Below are 19,595 nucleotides of genomic sequence, written 5' to 3'. Positions count from 1 at the left end.
TAGTTTCAGTTTGCTAAATCAAGCTTGTTATTTCAGATACTCGACTAATTACAAGTTTCGAGTCAATGAAATTTCCAGATGCAATTAACTTTTCGTTCTAATTGTTTTTTGCAAGTTTCTGTACCAAAACTGCGGGAGAGTCGGAATCTTGGCAATATATTCCGCTAGTTGTGCACAGTTCGAGTAGTTCGACGGCAATGAGTTTACATTTTCAGTGTAAACCTCGATTTTTTGAAGTGATTGAAGTCTGGAGCTGGCGTTTCGCCAGTTTGCGTACTGCAAAAAACATAATTATTAGCAGTTCGAGATCGACAAGGCTTGAATTACAAACAGTAGCGTCTATTCATCTATTCATAGCTCACATTTGAAAGCAATTGGAAATGGTTCAAATATAACCCATCCAATAGGGCGCTTTTTGCTTTTCTAAGCGAGCGTGATGTAGCGAAAAGTTCATCAAGCGATCGAGCTTTCTCATTACCCATGTAGAGTTCCGATTCCGTAATCAACTGTTAAAATAAATTATCGAACACATGTGCTTCATTTCCTTTGAAAAACTAGCACTGTTTAATTTTGCCGCGGAAAGCGCCACCTTTTCAGTTATTCTTCGCCCTATTTTTAGTTTAATCCGGTTCGTGACCCATAGTTTTCTCATTATTAGCGGGTTTCTTTAATCTAGACGGAAACGTGATCGATTCATTTTGCCGGCTTGCCTCTGGCCTGATTAAAAACGAGCGCGAATGACTCCAATCGGAGTGTTAATTCGTTCATTAAACATATGTAAAACTAAATTCACATCGAAGCGGATTTAAAAACGCGCTGCTTTAACAGCTTAATAGCGGCGATAAACCGCAATTACGATTTTTAAAATTACACACTTTCGTTCCTAATGTAATGATTCTTTTATTTTGGTTCGTACACGTGAAGCCTAAAGCTTTTCATGATTCAGGCCATTGGTCGGATTAAATATTTTGCTGCATTAAATGCCGAGTTGAAGAATATCATTTGAGCTGCCCGTGAGCAGCAATTACAAGAGAAAAATTATAATCAGCATTTTTCGTGTTTGGGTAAAGCAATTAGGCCGAAAAAATATCGCTTAGAGACACCACCTACCCAAAACCGTTATTCTGTAATCACAGACTTGGAATAATTAACGACGTTATTAACATGTTAATTTCATATAATCACACAAATCAAAAACGTTTAATTACGGGTATCAATTTATTAATTACTGGATAGCAGAAATATGTTACGTCTCAGGTTTGTATTAAACGTTTCTTTTGATTTATTTTAATTATTTGAAATGTGATATGAAGAACGCAAGGAATGTTTCAAGGTGTCGGTAAATTTTAATTAATTTTGTGACAAATGCTCGGAAAATTGACCGAGAATTTGTATTTTGACACCGCTTTTTAAAACATTTTTTCATAAAAAGTTGACCACTTGTCTATACTTTATTTATTAATATGCTAAATGAGAAATTGAATTCGAAAGGTATATTTTTTATTTTTTATGAATACATTTCTTGGAATAAACTGCTTCTAAAAGGTATATTACTGTTAAAACTGGACGAAAAGACATTTTGATAAACTTTATATGTTTCAAATAATTTTTTTTTTTTTAATAGTTAAACGGGACACGAAACAAAACTATTAATTTTTGTTGTTACTTGCTTCCATTTTTTGAAATGGTTTTGTGTCCTGCAAATTCATATTTATATTATATTTTATTTTTTTGTCACTGTTACTTACATTTATTATTGAAAGTAGTGCCACATTTCAATACTTAATTTTGTAGAAAGAGTATTTTCTTTTGCTTTTTAATTTTCGAAGTTTTTTAATCTTCTAGATGCTGTTCTAGATTATTCTTTAGCATTGTTTCTGGAGTTGTCCGTACATTTTCTTCTAGATTCCCTTCTGTTTTTTTCTGATTAAGCTGTTTGTAGATCTAAAATCTGGAAAATCCAGGCATCTTACATCTTCCCTGGATGCCTTTTCTGGCTACCAAAAATAATTGTTTTGTACGTTCTCTAAATTTTCTTTTAGATTCCACCTTGCGGTTTTTCAAAAAATATAGTTTTGTTTAGAAATTCTTTATAATATTCTGCAATATTGTTTCTGTAATGTTCTTTTTAGATTTTTCCTAAAACTATTCTCTGATTCTTTTCTAAAGCCATCTGTGGATCGGTATCTGGACTGCTTTTTAAATAGACTATTTGTAAAACCGTTTATAAATCCCCACTAGATTTTTCTTTAGAATTATCTTGTAGAGTGTATTACTTTCAAATTTTTTTATAACTAGTAATCACTTTTCTACATTCTTCAAAATTTTTTGATAGATTCCATTTTGCGTCTTTTCAAAATTCTTCTATAGTTTCATGTAGAATTTTTCCCATTGTTTCTTGGCACTTAGTTTCTGCTCTGTTTTAGATTGCTCTTAAAATTCTTCGCGAATTTTTTTATAGATCGCCAGTCGGAACTTTTCTTTAGATTATTTTATTAATACCTACATTTTAAGTTTTACCCAATTAGCATTTGTCTCGGATTTCCTTGGGGATCTTTTCAATGTGACAGTTACTTATTACACAGTAATAACTGTGATTGTATTGTGTTACAGCAAACCGCGTAATTCCAATTTTCAGGAATAATTACATGATAATAAAGTATTGCATAAACTTGTCTCGGTTATCATTAAGTAGTAGCCTGTCTTCGCAACAAAATAAATTACTGTTTCATACATAAAACATAACTAACTTTTGATTCTTATAAAAATTCTTGTTGGGATTGTGGTTTGAACCACTATTTCACTAAAGCGGTGTTTTGTGGAGACTGAGGGCATTACTAATCCATAAATTAAATTTGCATTTTACTCAGTGGACCTAAGTTTGCAAGCAGATGTTACCTTTGGAGGATCTGCGTAATTATGAATGAAGTTTATAAAATCTACGACTTTCGAGTAAAATAAATAAATATTAAATGGACAGGTGTTTTGGTAACTCAGGTAAGAGAAATGCCACCCTTGAAAGATTTGGAATGTCGTTGAAAGTCGGATTTCGAATACTTACACCGATTTTAAGCTGATGGTAAATAAAGTTTCGTCTGAAAGTGACTTTCACACTTGATTGGCCAATCATTCTTTTAATTACTACACGACTTTGCGACTTTATTGGTATCGATTCGAGTCGAATACAAACGATAGCGGCTAGATGGCGGCAAACTGTAATCGATTGACCTAGTGTCGTTTTTTCGAACGCATTTCACCCCCGAATCTAATTATGCAATTCGTTGTTCAATAGGATTAGCCGAAATGATTAATTCATCCAACAAGTGAATTGAATATTTATCACAATCTGCGTTTCGTGTTCCGTGCTCGTTCCTGCAGGTTGATTTATCATTTTTTGGTCGTTTCGATGAGTCGTTATCATCCCGTTCCGTTGGCACATCCACATGTGCATCCATTATTTAACAACTGCCTTGGTGTAGCCCTCGTGGAGGGACCGACCGGTCGTGAAAAATATTCGTTAGGGGTGAACCGCATACTGCACCGAAGGTCATTTGAAACGATTATGAAGCTTATGGTCGTCGGTAGTTGAGTAGGATTTCCCGCACCAGGCTTGAACTTGGACTACTTTGAAAGGTCGTCCAATGGGAAAGCCGTATTCCGATAAATGAACGGCTTCTACGCTATAGTAGTTGTGTTTTTGAGCAGTGTAAATTTTGCCGTGGCGGTGTGCCTAGTGACTCATTGGGGGTGTAATTCCAAAGTGACGTTAAACAAACGGTAAATAGCGAAACGTGAAAATGCACCATCGGAATATTCAGCGCCGTGATCACCTAAATTGGTTTGTTTGTACTTGTGCGGAAATGGTCAAGGCGAGTTGTTCAATCGAGGATTTGTCGCTAATAAAGATCCTCGGGTTTAAACTTCAAACAAACTTTCCTCCCCGATAAATTTTCCAAATTTATGGAGCTTGTTTACTTTTGATGGTTTATATCCATCATCCGTCCCGAACGTAATTTACTGGTTGCTAATGAAGCTTCTCATATGAAATTCTTGATTTTTTTGTTTACATTGTAAATTCCCAATTTACGTAGACGCCACAAAACACGAATAAGACATCCGTTCGATGCGATTTCAAATTCACTCACACCCACAACATTGCCATTTCTGTATTTACAGTTATTAGGACACTTTTATTACAGGCCACGAAATTTCTGACCTTCTGTTGCCAGCTAAATCGACCATGAGAATTTACAATAGTCTAATTGAATTCGTTAGTTGTAATCAAGCTTGTGTTTATTTTGAGTCGAAACCAAGAGTGTGAAGGTTTCTCTTGATTGTTTTGCTATTACGGTAGTGTATTAAACAATTAATAAGTGGCCGAGATGGGGAAACAAAATTACATTCGCTGCTACTGTTTGGTAACTCCGGGCTTGCGTCACTACTGAGTCATGCCAGGTTGTTCCATCGATTATAGACACCCCAAAAACTGACTAAAAATTAATTTCTTTTACATAGATTAGTCATTCTTAATGCAATAACAATGAAACCGCCCGCATCGTTCATTGATGTCAATAATAAAAAATTGAATACAGAGTGTCGCTTGAGTTGATAAAGTCCATTATTGACCATGTATGTTACCTTTAATTTTTAATAATGAAGTTTTTACGCTAAACTTTATTTTGGTCTATATTGTTTACTTTTTGAAATGTGTACACTGTGTATATCTAATCTGTTTGTTTAACGAAAAATATTTTTTATATATATATATTGCACAAAAACTTAGAATAAAAAAATGAGTCAGCTTAAAAGAAGAAAGTATGAACATTTTTTTGAGGATTGTAGTCGAGAACATAAAAAAATATAAAGTTTCTTAAAAGTTGATTAACTTAAAATTTTACTTGGGACAGCCCATCTGAAAGGCTTTTAAATTTTTGTTCTAAGAACTAAGAACATTTTAAGAAAAAAGTTATCTAAGCATTCAACGCTGAAGTTTAAAGTTATGTTTCTTTACGTTCATCTCTTTTTCTCTCAAGACAAAACGTATTTCTACCTTGTGCTCTTACGTTTACAATTTGGCGTCTTTACGTACTTTTACCTTTTGCTGCATTATTTTCTTACTTCTGGCAGATTTATGCTCCGCTTTACGTTTATACGTTTATGTGTTCTATCAATATCTTATTTTTGTTTACGTGTTGTTTCACTTACCTTTTCTACACTTTTTTTCATAGAAAAATTGTCACACCTGATCCGGGTTCGAACACCCGACCTACACCGTCGATATTTTTTTGCAGATATTTTAACACAAATTTTTTAAATACTTAAATTATTTCAAAAAGTGTACCAGCTACGTTCAAAAATGCTGTAAAATATAGGGTGTTTTATCTAAAAAGAAAACATAAGTTCGAATTTGTAAATTATAACTCATTTCTGAAACATTTGTGTACCTAAGTGAAATTTTTAATGTTTTGACTGACATTATTTTGATGGTCAGTAATATACTTTATCAACTCTCTGGGACACCTGTAATTTTACAAGGCACAGTTCATTATCTTTAGCAGGAAACAATTTACTTCTAGAAGAACATTCCGTTCGATTGAATATTGAATAATTTTAAGATAAGTCATTGGGATTGTCAGCGATGTATTTCTTTGATAAGTGTAAATGTTCTGGTCTTGTAAATCACATAATCAGAAGAGGGATCACACACAATGTTGGCTCTAACCCGGCAAAGTTATTTAGCATTTAGACCTTTGTGCATTGAAATAGCACCGGATGTGACAGCCTCATAATCTTTCCAGGGTGGTCTGACATATTGTTGGTGATGTCTAGACGTTTCGTGTGTGTTAACTGTACAGGTCTGAATTATATTTTATCATAACTTCTTTTTCGGTGATAAGATTCCAACCTAGTGAGCAATTTGCGATTTTTCGTTGCGTCACATCAGTCACGGTTAAAATAATAATTTAGAAAGTAAAAAATTATGTAACGATCGCTCCCGTTAAATGGGTTCAATTGTATCGATTATGGTACAATTCAATTGGGCTGAAATCTGGTCAGTGACCTGGATCGATTAAAATTGTTGGCTTTGTTTTCGTCGCTAATTATCTCAATTAGGGTTTAAGATGTAGGTCCATTAACACGATACTAATTAATTGGGCGATATTAGCCAGTGTCGGCCTAATGTAATTAGTTTTATCGGATGTGGCGGGCGGACATTCGTCTCGAATTACACCCGTTACAGGGGCTATTCCATGCAAACTCCCAGTAAATGTGAAAGTGCGATACCATATCGTCTTGTCGATACCATAACCACAGATATATCGGACTCGTTTCCAGCTAATTAACGCGAAATGGACACCATAATGACGGTAATTGGAAAGTTGTGCGAAATATATACGCAAAATAGACGTCGAACTTGCGCTGCTCCCTGGGGTGGAGTGGAGTAATGTCGACGTTTATCACCAGTTAACAAGCTTCAGGAGCAATTACCCAAAAATGCCTCCACAATCTAGGAAATTTCAATACGTAATGACCTCCGACGTCACTGATAGTGCAGACGCATTTTTGCGTTTATTAATTCAGTGACACACTAAAGTACTGTCTCTTGAAGAGAGATCAAATTTTTAACTGTCACTGCAAGCGTAGTCGTAAATCCGTGACTAGCCGAGTAAATAGTTATCGGTAATTTATTAAAAGGAGCGACGGACAGGTGACGCGTTGACTTATTACCTGACAATTATTTAAAAAACTAAATTTCTGTCCCTGTAATGACTTTATAATGACGCGGTATTATCGCAAGTAACGTTAATTAAATAGTTGAGCTTTCACGATAAGATTTTTCCACCGAATTCTTTCTCCAAAAATACCTTTCCGGATACACCACACCGGAAGCAATAACTCCACCACGCCAAAGCATTTTCCTCGGATATTTCCGTACATCGTAAAGATAATTGGTAGGTTATTGCCTTTTGGATTTTATTCTTTCGAAAACACAACCTCTGTTACGGGTGAAATCTGTCAGACGAATTATTTATAAGGAGGCAAGCCAGTCAGTCCGCCTGAATGACACATGCTGGACCTTTATAATTGCTAAATAAAAAAATCATGCCGGAGAATTATCGCTGCAGTGCCTTATAAAGCCATGGAGTTATGCATAGTTATTTAGAACAGTTGCGTGTTGAATTGCTCGGTTTGTAAGCAACGAAGGAAATTTTCGAAGGAGAAAGGGTGAATAAATTTTGACGTTATCTGCTCCATCTGCAGCAATGAATTGAGCGTTTCTAAACGGGGCTAACTTTGCACGAGATGCTCGGCCAAACGAATTGTCTAATTATTTACATGCAGGAATGAGCGAGTTTAAATCAGGTCTGGGTGAGTGAGTCTGGCCCAATTTTCCGGTAATGAAATCGGAGTGATCACTTGTAAATTTTCACTAATAATATAGTGCACTGAATTGCCAGGTCAAACTCCCAATAATAAACCGGAGCATGTAAAATGCACACGTTTTATTTTTCAACTACAAGCAAATACGATTTTTAATCCCATTTCCCGATTAGAAAGTCCGCTTATCGAGAATTATTAATAAGATTTTTTTCACTAGAGACATTTAAATTTTTGTGCGGCTATTAATTGATGATGATACTTAAGTTGATATTAATGTTCCGGTTTACCGCTCAACTTTCCTAACGTGCGCATCTCGTTAATGCTTTTTTGGAGAATGTCTGCGTCCTATTTTGCGCTTTTGGGGGTCATAAGATATGTAGGATGGACCCTCAAGGCTCGTCTATGTTCAATAGACCGTGGAAACAAAGATTCAATTAAAATCGTCTGATGCTTCGGCGCGTGTATCCATCAGCGATAGTGGCTTTTAATGCGTTGGAATTTCATTACGAGGTGTTTGAATTAAATTCGCGAGGTGACAGACTTGATTACCGCCGAATAAATAATCTCACGGGTGCATTATCAGGGGATGATGGATCATTTTTCCCCCTAATTTGCTCTTGCGACTTTCTCCAGTCCCCCGACTCCTAAATTTTCGATGGTGCAATTATTCACGTTTCTGCTAGCCTGAAGTGACTCATTGTTTGGTTATTACGCCAAGATATCAGTCTATGAGTTGTTACAGAAGCTATCTAATAATTCAGTGGCAAAATGGTGACACGTTTCGCGTCTTTGTAAAAAGTCGGTTTGAAATAAGTGTTGGAAAATGACGAAGAACAAGCAGCACAAGTTCCCGCTGATGCGAGCAACGTTCGCAACCCTCAGCAGAAGATTCAGGAATAAAGATAAGCTGAAAAGGTAATAATTTGGTCTCGTATGGGGTGCATTTTTATTTGGGTTCTTTCCCTAAACAAAATGGACCTGTTGAGTGGGCGATTTTAATGAAATTCCCCAACGGAATTTATGATAGAACGCGTGCCTGTACCGCATGTTTGTCAAATATATGTAACATTTCTAAATATAGAGCGACCGGAGAAAAATACCCAATGACGTCGAGTGATAACTTTATTGTTAATTGCACAAAATAGATATTTTGTGTGCTGTGAATTGACTTTTCAAAGTTGGGTTGGAATGCAGCAGCCCCTTTTGCCGGGTCGAATCGTCACGCTTGTCGGTTATTAGCTATTACTTTAAATTCTTCTCATATCTGGAATTTTTATCACAAAAACGAATTGAGACAGTCGGATTGTAAGCAGTAAACAAATTCAAATTGTTTCGGTTATTTTAAAATTGGACTTTATCACTCGCATTAAAAATGTTAATTCAAATAAAATTGCAAGCAAATTTTTCTCGGTTTTAACTTTGACTCCTGTAATTTGCAACATTTCAGGCAAGTTCGTGTCGGATTTATAAACACCGAACTATTTTGCTTTTGGTAACTTTCAGGAGAAGGCTTAGTGAGTATAACAAGCAACTAAAATACAATTTCATGCTCGAATTGTTAATGTAAAAGATTTATTTCGAAACAAAAACGTGTGGGTCTCAAACTCAATTTGTTAGTAATCCGCGACTACCTATATGATTATGTGAATATTATAAAGTTCGGTTTTGGGTGCGGTATTGTAATTTGCTCGTTTAAGCGGGTCCGAACTTTTTGAGCAAATTTTAAAGCACAGTGAACAACATTGAGGTGGATTTATTTTTGAGAGGGTTAAATGTAATAAGTTTCAGGTCTTTAATTAAGTGTTATATCTATGTAATTTACAAACAACAATCTAAAGGGAACAAAAAATTTCTTGTTTGAAAATAATCGCTTATAGCATAATCACACATTGATTTGGAATAAATAATGATATGGAGTTGAAAACTTGAAAAACATTTTTTTATTGAACCAATAACGAAACGAGTGGTCTTGATGATGTTCAATAGTGAACGAGACGTCAACTTGAACTAATTTTCATAATCATAACTGACCAAAAAGTTAAGATAAATTATGGACACTTGTTTGTGCAGTGAAAAAATTTGCTTTCCGTCAGCTCAATTTCAGTGGTTTTTATTTTCTATTATTCTTTTTTTTTTGCTCTCACCTGACTTTTTTCTATTCTCTTATTTTTACTCTATTTCCTATTTCGTGTTTTTTGTTTTTGTTGGGTGGCTTACAAACGTATTCAAACTTTGCACTTTTTGAGCACATTTCCAAGCACAATGAACAGTGTTGAGGTTAATTTTACAACGCTTTGGCGTGTTTATGTAAATATTTCATTTTTCGTATTTTTGGGGACGTAGAATTTAATCTAGAAGCCCGCTTCAAGTGTAAATTAAATTGGAAAAAAGAGACTTCCGCTTGCAGATTTTTCCATTTTGTCGGCACGTTTATTATTTATTAATAAATTTGTCGGCGCAAACAGCGTGCCAGAAAAACCTTTTGTCCTCGACGAAATTACCTATTCAAACGTCACGTTGGCACAACAAATGCCCCAAGACTTTCATTTTCCCATTTTAAGCATGTGGGGTAATTAGCGAGTGACCGGAATTTCGCTACCTGGAATAATTAAATGCACACGACAATATATTGATTGGAATCTCATCCAGTGGGAGGACAGGCATTCCTGTAGCGCGCGCGCCCTCATTCCTCGCAACGACAGTTCACCCGGAGGTTCTCCACTTGGCACAGGTCAGGGTGGCCTCCGGCAATATGTTTCGGGTTTTCCGGACTCACAAACTAATTGCATCCGTTCGACATGAATCGCAGTGATGCGGTCGGAAAAACGACCAAATCCCGATGCGTAAGTATTGCCGTTTTAACCCCCTCGTGTGAAATCAACTTCCGGAACCCAACCCCGGAGCGATAAATTTACCACGTTCGTGTTTTTTTAACATACGGTCGTGGGAATTGCGTTTAATCAAAACAGAAATCTTTGTATGTGTTGAAGGAGATGTTTAATGATGAATTTCCGATTGCTGCTTTGACACGGAATTTTTTATTTAAGACGTGTAATACCGACGATTAAATTCTTAAAATAACCCGAGGTGGTTTACTTCACTACACGGTTTAGCACTAAAAATGTCAGATCATATCAGAAAAGCGCGCCTATCAGGATCCATTTTAGCCATTTAAAAAACCACCAAACATGGTGTTATGGGATGAAACTTCCGGTTTTCACCATTTCGTTGCTTTCTCCTTTATCTACTCGTGTGTCCCTTTTTTCTTCTACGATCCATTACAGTATTCTGTTTACATGATAAACACCGTTTCGGTGAACTTCCTTATTTCCCCAAGGTAGTTTTGCGTTTCTACCTATCTAAAATCTTTATTGAAATAATGAAAGATAGAATTTCCACAGTTTGGTCGTGTTTCATCCGTTCATAGTTTGATATTGGATAACTTTGTTAAAGTTTTCTCATAGTTTCAACCCCTTAAATATCTCATTCTATTAAAATGGATATGGGCCAATAAATTTACTCCACAGTCTTTGCTAACAACCCAACAAATTCCATTCCATTAATAGGCGCAGCTTCATTATTGGCTGACGCAAAAAGAGCCACATTTCATCAGATTTTTCTGGTTTTGTAGCTTCAAGCAAAAGTATTATGAGATCCTGAATTCTACTGTATTTGCCAAACACGATAAGACAAGTTATAGGTCTATTTGGCACTGGATATAGATGAAAAAAGTCAAAAGTAAATCAAAAAATTTTTTTTTAAATATTCGTACTCACTATTCCATAGAGCGTAGCGACTTCTAATAATACAATATTATAATTAAGTACTGGTCTTAAGATCCTAGAAAATTATTATTCAAGAGACTTTAAAAAATATGATGAGGATCGAAATGGAAAAAGCTTCAGAATTGTATGTTTTTTCAAAAATAATGGTTTTCCGACTTTTAATCGAAAAGTACAAAAGATAATCGAGGAATATCACATCTAGAGTACACATTCTGCGAAAATAATTTTTTTAGTTTAATTTTTATTAAGTGTGAATTGGTTGTGGTTTTCTGAAATTTCCTTAAATGCAACCAAAAATATTAATTATTATTAAATTTACACTTAGCACTTGATACTGTGTTTGATTTTTAAATAATAAATAGTTTATAATGAACTGTCGGCAAAGCTGTTAAAACAAAGTAAACAATATTTAGAACAATACATTCGTGCATTTACTTTGTAATTTTCTAACAATTACAGATCTGGACAGCTGCTTATAGTATTAATGTAGCTCTTAACAAAGTTTCAGAAATGAAATTATTTAGGAAATTACCTATAGTTGACTCACCCTTTAATGTATTTAAATACTATTTAGCTGCTTCAATTTTGATCTTTTTTACAGAGCTATACAATATTCTTTTAGTCAGCATTAACGAAACCTAATTTTTTATATCTAGACCTGAAGAAAAGTAAAGAATAATGGTCAAATACGAGAAATGTGGTAATAATTGTGTTATTCTGTTTTTTCCCTGAAAAATCACAGTACTAAATAATTCTCATTTTTTCATACCAGATAACGGTGTATTAGTTCAAATTTTTAAAAAAGTGACATTATTTAGATTTACCATGAAGTCTTCAATTAAATATTGACAAAACTAGAATTCGGACTAAGTACCATAGGAGGCACTTAATTTTTTCTTCCTAATTTCGTTTAAAAAGTAGCAAGCACCTTATAAATCCAATTATAATGTACAGAAAAATAAAATGAATTATGAATATCTACTGCTTTTTATCTGTCCTATTAAAATTTTCTCTATTTTTTTCTTTTATTATGTACTTTTTTCTGTTACTTTTTTACTGTTTTTGTGTTCTATTATCTGATTTCTGTTTTCTTTTTTATGCGCTTGACTCTCCGTTTTCTCTAGTGTTTATTGTGTTTCCTATTCTCGCTATCAGACCTTCTGTTCTTTTTTGTCTCTTTTATTTATGTTATGTCTTTATGTTTTATCTTCTTCACTCTTTCCATGTTTTCTTCTGTGTTTATTTTATCTCTTGTTACTTCTTTCTTTTTTTTATGCATTTTATTTTTTCTTTGTTTTCTATTGTCTTCTCTCTATTGTTTAGTGTTATATTATTATTTATTTTTTCTGTATTGACTATCTGTTGCAGAGAACAAATTGCTTTTCAAGAGTTTTCTACTCTATAGGCTTTACTTGTGGTTTTCTCTTCTATTTATTCTATTCTATAAACTCTGTCTTCTTCTCTCTTCTCTTTTTTATTATTCTTTTTGTTTGATGTGTCTATTGTCTCTCCTCTTACCACTCTTTTTTCTAAGTTATACTTCTGTTTCTACTTTATGAACTGCACTTTTGATTTTCTCTTTTGTTTGTTTTCTTTCCTATTCTGTGTTTTCTATTTTTGTTTCTCTTTTTTATTTATTATCGTTTCTGTTTTACTTTCTCTATTGTCTGTTCGTAGAATTTAAGATAAATCTGTAATAGATTAATTTATCATCTGAATAAAAACTTGCACCCATTCTTTTATAAAAAAATATGATGAATCCTGAAGCGGGAGCGACTGGTCGAGTCCAAACGATTCCCTGTTGCTATGACGCCCAACACTTTGATCGCTGATTCCATTGCCTCAAATCCAAAGTCTAATTGTTTCGTCCTGAATTACGACGTGTGTCACTTTTTTGCAGAGAAGTGCGCACTGTGATACTACAAAAAGGAGGCTCCGGTTTGGGTTTTAACATTGTGGGAGGTGAAGACGGAGAAGGAATCTTCATATCATTCATTCTGGCTGGAGGTCCGGCCGATTTGAGTGGTGAATTGCGTCGAGGCGATCAAATACTCAGCGTGAACGGCGTCAACCTACGAAATGCCACTCACGAAGAAGCCGCTCAAACTCTCAAAGGAACGAGTTCGACGGTCACAATGGTGGTGCAGTACAGACCCGAGGAGTACAACCGCTTCGAGGCCAAAATCCATGACTTGAAACAGCAAATCTCGCATCCCGTCACGGGAACTCTACTTAGGACATCACAGAAACGCTCTCTCTACGTCAGGTAAAACTACATTTTAACAAATATAATTAAACCCAACTTCAACTACTTTTTTTGAAAATGTAACTAAATACAACTTGAATGCAAGTATGTCTAACTATGATTTTAAAATAACTTAACTACATTACAAGGAGAAATAATAGGGTCACAAAAATTAAATAATTAAGAGATGATTTTAGAACTTGTAGTTGAACACTGCAGCTAGGGGCGGAATAGTAGGGTTGCTGGTAATGTCTAAACGAATTTGCAGAGCTCTGTTCGATTATGATCCGATGAAAGACGACGGGTTGCCGAGCCGGGGACTCGCTTTTCATTATGGGGATATCCTACATGTGACGAATGCCAGTGATGATGAGTGGTGGCAGGCGCGGAGGGTACTTAACACGGGGGATGAACAGGGTATGGGGATTGTTCCGTCGAAGAGGAGGTGGGAGAGGAAGCAAAGGGCGAGGGATCGCTCGGTTAAGTTCCAAGGACACATGCCCAACATTATGGATAAGGTTTGAACGCACGAGTTGTATAACGTATTTTGCTCACTGATCGATGTATTGCAGCAATCGACATTAGATAGGAAAAAGAAAAACTTCTCGTTTAGTAGAAAGTTCCCCTTCATGAAAAGTAAAGACGACAAGTCGGAAGACGGCTCAGATCAAGAACGTAAGTCACTTTTTTGATTTTGTTACGGATATCAAATCTAAAGACTAGGATACGACACGACATACAAGTGAAACCGTCCCCATTCCCGTCTAAATTTTAAGAGCAATGAATTTAAAACATGGTTGTATTTAATAACGGTGAGCACAACTTAAATAAAAAATTACGAGCAGATAGAACATTAAATTCTTCTCAAAGGCCAAAAACTGGCGCACCAACTTAGTGTTACGTTGTTTACTGCGTGTGTATATTACGGGAAAACTTGTTTTGTTACACAAATTTGTTATGTTATCTTCTTCGGTTTTAATTATTTTTTAATGTTTTTGTTTCACACTAAGTAATCGTTCTCTAACAAAACGATGAATAATTATTTTTTGCACTTCCGGGTCATTTATTCTTTCGTCGCCTCGTCCTTAATCCGATTTGTCCATTAAAACTCTATTTTGTGGACTTGTAACATGAATTACTATTTTTTTTATTATTGTTACCAAAAAGATTGTCATTGAATATCAAAAAACGATATCTATTGATTAACCTAAAACTGCTTTTTTTGTAACTAGTCATTTATTTGTTAATTTTGTTGTACAGTCAATATAAAGTACTGCAAAAATTTGGTACATCTCGAATTTTTGATAGTACAATTGCCATAAATAGATATCATCAATAATATTAACAAAATCGTCACAAATTATTGCATAAAAATAAATTTAATTACTATTTAAATTTTTATTTGTAATTGCAGAAGTACTTGAAAGTGGTATTAAACTGAAAAATGCGGAGATAAAACTTAGCAGATGATCCTTCAGTTTCCTCTGCGGGAAATGAAATGGAAAAGTAAAAGAACTTTAAATTAAAAACTTACTTCTTTCGAACAATTATTAATTAACAAAATGATTGAATTTAAACTTAAGGCTCCCTCATTTTTGTGTCTCGTTTCGTCTCCTAGTATATGGTTCGTAGAATTTCCTTTCACTCGTTCGATTTTTTTCTGGTTTCTTTTACCCCCTGAGATTCGATTTTTATTTTGACGTTATTTTTATATTTGTTTTTTTCTACCTTTAGACTCTCCTTCTGCCACTCCTAACTCTGCTAATGATAATGAACGAAATCCCTCATGTAAGTACTCATTAACTAATTTTAGGTGTAAACCGGTAATGAATAGGTATATCCTTGAAACCTGACGCTATCCGTTATTTTTGTTATTTTCTACTAACAGCACCCCACTAATCGATTCTGTTGTACGGTGGTTGATGTGAATTAATCTAAATAATTAGTTTCTTCGAGTGTGATTTAGACCATGTACATATTCTGTGTATTAACCCCGGCCTAATGTGATGGTTTGTGTTGCAGCGTTCATGTTATGCTACACCCAGGAGGACGCCAATGCTGAAGGTACAGTATGATTCATAATTACTGTCTTTATATAAAAATATTGCATTGTCGTTTTGGTTTACTACATAAATTTTCTTTTGGCTTCTTTCTGTGTTTCATAGTACAGGTGAAATATTATATCGGGTTGAGCTACCTTACATGGAAGAGATCACGTTAATTTATCTGGAGAATAATGATAATAATGACGACTATAGTAAGTGTTAGTGTTGTGACTGCATGGCGATCAGCAGCGCCCCTTGCACTGATTCAGCGTGTTCCGATCATTTGTTTATCTGACAAATCAATGATTAATCCAATATGGAGTTTTCATTTTGGCCTAACATTTCATCGTTGAAATCTCAGTTTGAAAGTTCAATGTTACCGAATCGACACTCAGACCCCAGCAGGAGTTTTGTTGTGCGGTTTATGCTAACATTCACGTCCCACCCCCTCATCTAGGCGGAAAATGAAATAATGTGACATTGCCGCACTTGTTAAGTAATTAATTACAATTACTTGGAAAGTAATTTATTTACTTTCATAATAGTTAAAGCAGCAAAGTACTTATGATATTTTCAATCAGTGGAAAATTATGGAAAATACATGGTGATTCAAAAAACATCAAATGTTCATAGCTCAAAATTTTATAAAACTTTATTAAACGATTGATCTGGTAAATTACCGAAATAAACAAAAAATGTAGCAGTTCATTTATAAACTTAGGGCCGGTTTATAGAAGAGTCATTAATCTATAATTAATCATGTGACCAAATTGAACAAATTTGCTTGGTCCATTTGCGTTTTAATGGCTAAAAATGGCTTCATTACTCAAAATCAAAAGGGAAAAAAATTTAGTTGAGAATAGTATACTTTAAAAAAATATATCTGTCTCAGCAATATATTTTCAAATTTTAATTATATTGTACTTTTGTAATAGAAATTAGTTATAATTTGCCCGAAGTAATTGTAATTGAAATTAATTACGTGAGTGAAACGCGTGCTTTAGGGTAGAAGTAGTTTTTTCGTCGCTCGGCTTGTGGATGGCGCTGTCACATTATTCGAGGAAGCCTGCGCTATCATGTAGGGTGAATGTGCTAGCCTTCTAAACAACTAGAAACTTAACTGCATTAACATAGACTTAGCGTACTTTGAGTTGTACGTAAGTAGGTGTGTTTGTTTTTATTTGCGAATTTGCGATTGATTTGTTTTGTGTGTCACTAAAACAAATTTTCTGTGTCTTGTGTCTCTTTTCACAGTTGTGTCTTTCTAGAGTTTTAACATGTTTTCAGCTTCTTATCTAGGGTAACTTCATGTGAATGTGTGTTATGGAATGTTAGAGGTTTGATTTTTTGTAACTTGGCTTGTAAGTCTTTCCAGGAAGAATAATTTAAGTCCAGATTTTGCCAAGTGTCGAACGAAGTGAGTTAGTTTTCGGCAAAATTGAATTTTTGGTTTTGTTTTCAGGCAATGAGGAAAATGTACTCTCATACGAACCTGTCCAGCAGATGGCAATCAATTACACGAGGCCGGTTATTATTTTGGGGCCTCTCAAAGACCGCATTAACGACGACCTCATTTCCGAATTCCCCGACAAGTTCGGAAGTTGTGTCCCACGTAAGCTCGACAAACAAAAATTGTTTGCATACAATACATAATTCGGGTTTATAGATACGACTAGGCCCAAGCGGGAGTACGAAGTTGACGCAAGGGATTATCATTTTGTCAGCTCGAGGGAACAGATGGAGAAGGACATACAAAATCACCTGTTCATAGAAGCGGGACAATATAATGATAATTTGTACGGAACCTCGGTCGCCTCAGTTAGGGAGGTGGCAGATAAGGGCAAACACTGCATTTTGGACGTAAGTGGCAATGCAATCAAGAGGCTACAAGTCGCTCAACTCTTCCCTATTGCTATTTTCATCAAACCCAAATCGGTCGAATCAATTATGTAAGTGTTTTCGACGATTAAAGCAATCGATACAAGTTGGTTTTTTCAGGGAAATGAATAAGAGAATGACGGAGGAACAAGCAAAGAAAACATTCGAAAGATCTCTCAAGATGGAGCAAGAGTTTGGGGAATATTTCACAGGTAATTTAATTTCTTTGAGGTTTAATTGAATGAATCTTTAACCGTATTTTGAAAAAGATCGGACGGAGTGTAAATTTTTTTTGACCAGTTTCCCGTGAAATTTATTGTAGTAGCCAGTTTTTCTTAGCTTATGCAGAATATAAAGCCCAATATTTTTGCATTTTTTTTTCAAGCAATTAGTAAACGAATTGGTAGAATTATTGGATGTATTGTGTTTTTCAGCGGTGGTGCAAGGAGATACGCCTGAAGACATCTACGAGCAAGTGAAAGAAGTAATCAAGGAGCAGTCGGGTCCAACAATTTGGGTGCCAACGAAGGAAAAACTGTGACAAACGGCCCCTCCAGTGTGGACGCTGCCATCGCGCTCACGGCTGCACTGAACAGTTTTGCGAAAAATAGACACATTCTGTTGTTATGTGCGGTGCCTCCTAATGCGTGCTTACAAGACCAGCTCATTCATTAATCATACCTTTATTATTGCCCAAATTGTTGATAATGACAAATACAAGAGTAGTTATGAATTTAAAGTAATCTTAGTGTATGGTGCGGCGGTGAGAGAAACACCCGCAAAGCTTGTATAGATGTGGATAACCTCCGAGCCCTTATTTCATTATTAAAAATGCACTTGTGTTACTTAATGAATTAATCTATGATGAATAAGCATAATAGTCAAATCTTGAAATCGTTTATAATATAATTAGCCAATTGTTATTTGACTTTTAGGTAGTTTTATCAATGTTTTTTGTAGTGTACGATGTATATTTAATATAAAGGTTTCCCTGCCAATAAGTTAAATTGTATATACACAAATGATATATGTGTAGTATATAACAGAAATCTGTTATTGTTATTTGAGACAAGTTGTGACCTAACTTATTTGAGTTAATAAAAGAAATTTTACTAAATTCAAACGACTATTTACTTCGCCCTGTTCAAAACGTACATAAGGTCCTTTCACAACACGCTTTTTTAAGCATTTTGACCAGATTATGAAATTTTTTTTTCAAAGATTTTTATATACGGGGTGTTTGAGGATTGCGTTGACATATTCTAACCACAAAAAGAATACGTTATAAAGTCAATTTAAAGACCAAACACATTCCGAATCCAAATTTTTTGTTGCATTTTCCCCCTCCCCACGATTTTCACAAGCCATTCAGTGTGTCGTGTGTCTGTGTCTGTTAGGTGCAAGTAAAAAATCTATGAAAATAAATTGCATTGAACGTTTGCCGTGAACTTTTTTATACACAAAAAAGGAATACATTTGTGCACAAAAAAATTATCAGGTGTTTGTTTACAGTCGCAATCCCGCTTTCGGGTGAATTCACGTGTCAGTTTGAAAATAAATCGTTATGGCCAATTATTCAAACGCCGAATTGAGTGATATGATCCTAGCGTACGTGGTAGTGGAAATAATTCCGTTCGCGCACACTTTTACGGCAGTAGCCCAACACTTAGTAGTAAGGGCATATTTTCACCCGTGCAACCACGAACAGTACCTGTCTTGGAAGTGGGTCTGAAATTTTGGAAGCCGTTGAAGAAGAGCCCAGTTTGAGCCTCCACAGAGTGGCTCTGCGTGTAGGAGTGTCTCCGTGGTTGCACCCTTACCATGTGCAGCGGGTATAGGCTCTCCAGATTTAAATCCGTGTGAATTTTTTGTGGGCTCACGTGAAACGTCGATTGTTCAAATGTGAATTCAGTTTCACCCTGTATCTATGAAAATAAATGGCGTGAACGTTGACCGTGATCGTTTTTATGCACAAAAAAGGAATAACTTTGTGCACCAAAAAATTATCAGGTGTTTGTAAACACGTTCGGTTAGTCAGTCGCAATCCCGCTTTCTAGTGAATTCAAGTGTCGGTTTGAAATTAAATTGTTATGACCAATTATTCAAACGCCGAATTGAGTGATATGGTCCTAGTGTACGTGATAGTGGAAATAATTCCGTTCGCGCGTATTTTTACGTGATAACGGTAGATTTTCATCCGTGCAACCACGAACTGTACTCGTCTTGGAAGTGACCAACTAACATTGACATTGGTAAGTA

General features: G+C 35.2%; 2 protein-coding genes across 14 annotated transcripts in view; both read left to right on the top strand.

Moving 5' to 3' along the window:
• dlg1 (discs large 1) overlaps positions 1-18,453 on the top strand; it is a 214,229-nt gene extending 195,776 nt beyond the window's left edge. For 9 of the 13 annotated variants that reach the window (XM_064356389.1, XM_064356388.1, XM_064356390.1 and 6 more), the window contains 10 exons: positions 13,069-13,434; positions 13,682-13,931; positions 13,986-14,088; positions 15,148-15,201; positions 15,436-15,477; positions 15,584-15,670; positions 16,921-17,070; positions 17,125-17,407; positions 17,457-17,548; positions 17,771-18,453. In XM_064356389.1, coding sequence (XP_064212459.1) covers positions 13,069-13,434; positions 13,682-13,931; positions 13,986-14,088; positions 15,148-15,201; positions 15,436-15,477; positions 15,584-15,670; positions 16,921-17,070; positions 17,125-17,407; positions 17,457-17,548; positions 17,771-17,877 — 1,534 coding nt within the window. In that variant the 3' untranslated portion in view covers positions 17,878-18,453. The remainder of the gene's footprint in view (positions 1-13,068; positions 13,435-13,681; positions 13,932-13,985; positions 14,089-15,147; positions 15,202-15,435; positions 15,478-15,583; positions 15,671-16,920; positions 17,071-17,124; positions 17,408-17,456; positions 17,549-17,770) is intronic. The other 4 variants (XM_015984994.2, XM_008203160.3, XM_015984997.2 and 1 more) reach the window with 4 other exon arrangements.
• Positions 18,454-19,379: 926 nt separating this feature from the next.
• The window catches only part of LOC663610 (cytochrome P450 6BS1), a 106,535-nt gene continuing 106,319 nt past the window's right edge, over positions 19,380-19,595 (top strand). Inside the window, exon 1 of the mRNA XM_064356395.1 lies at positions 19,380-19,588. The gene's annotated coding sequence lies outside the window, so the exon portion shown is untranslated. The remainder of the gene's footprint in view (positions 19,589-19,595) is intronic.

The sequence above is a fragment of the Tribolium castaneum genome, chromosome 4 (genome assembly GCF_031307605.1).
Source record: "Tribolium castaneum strain GA2 chromosome 4, icTriCast1.1, whole genome shotgun sequence".
Classification (NCBI taxonomy): Eukaryota; Metazoa; Arthropoda; class Insecta; order Coleoptera; family Tenebrionidae; genus Tribolium; species Tribolium castaneum.
Note: the sequence above shows the minus strand (reverse complement) of the source record. Positions and strands in the feature narration are given on the sequence as shown.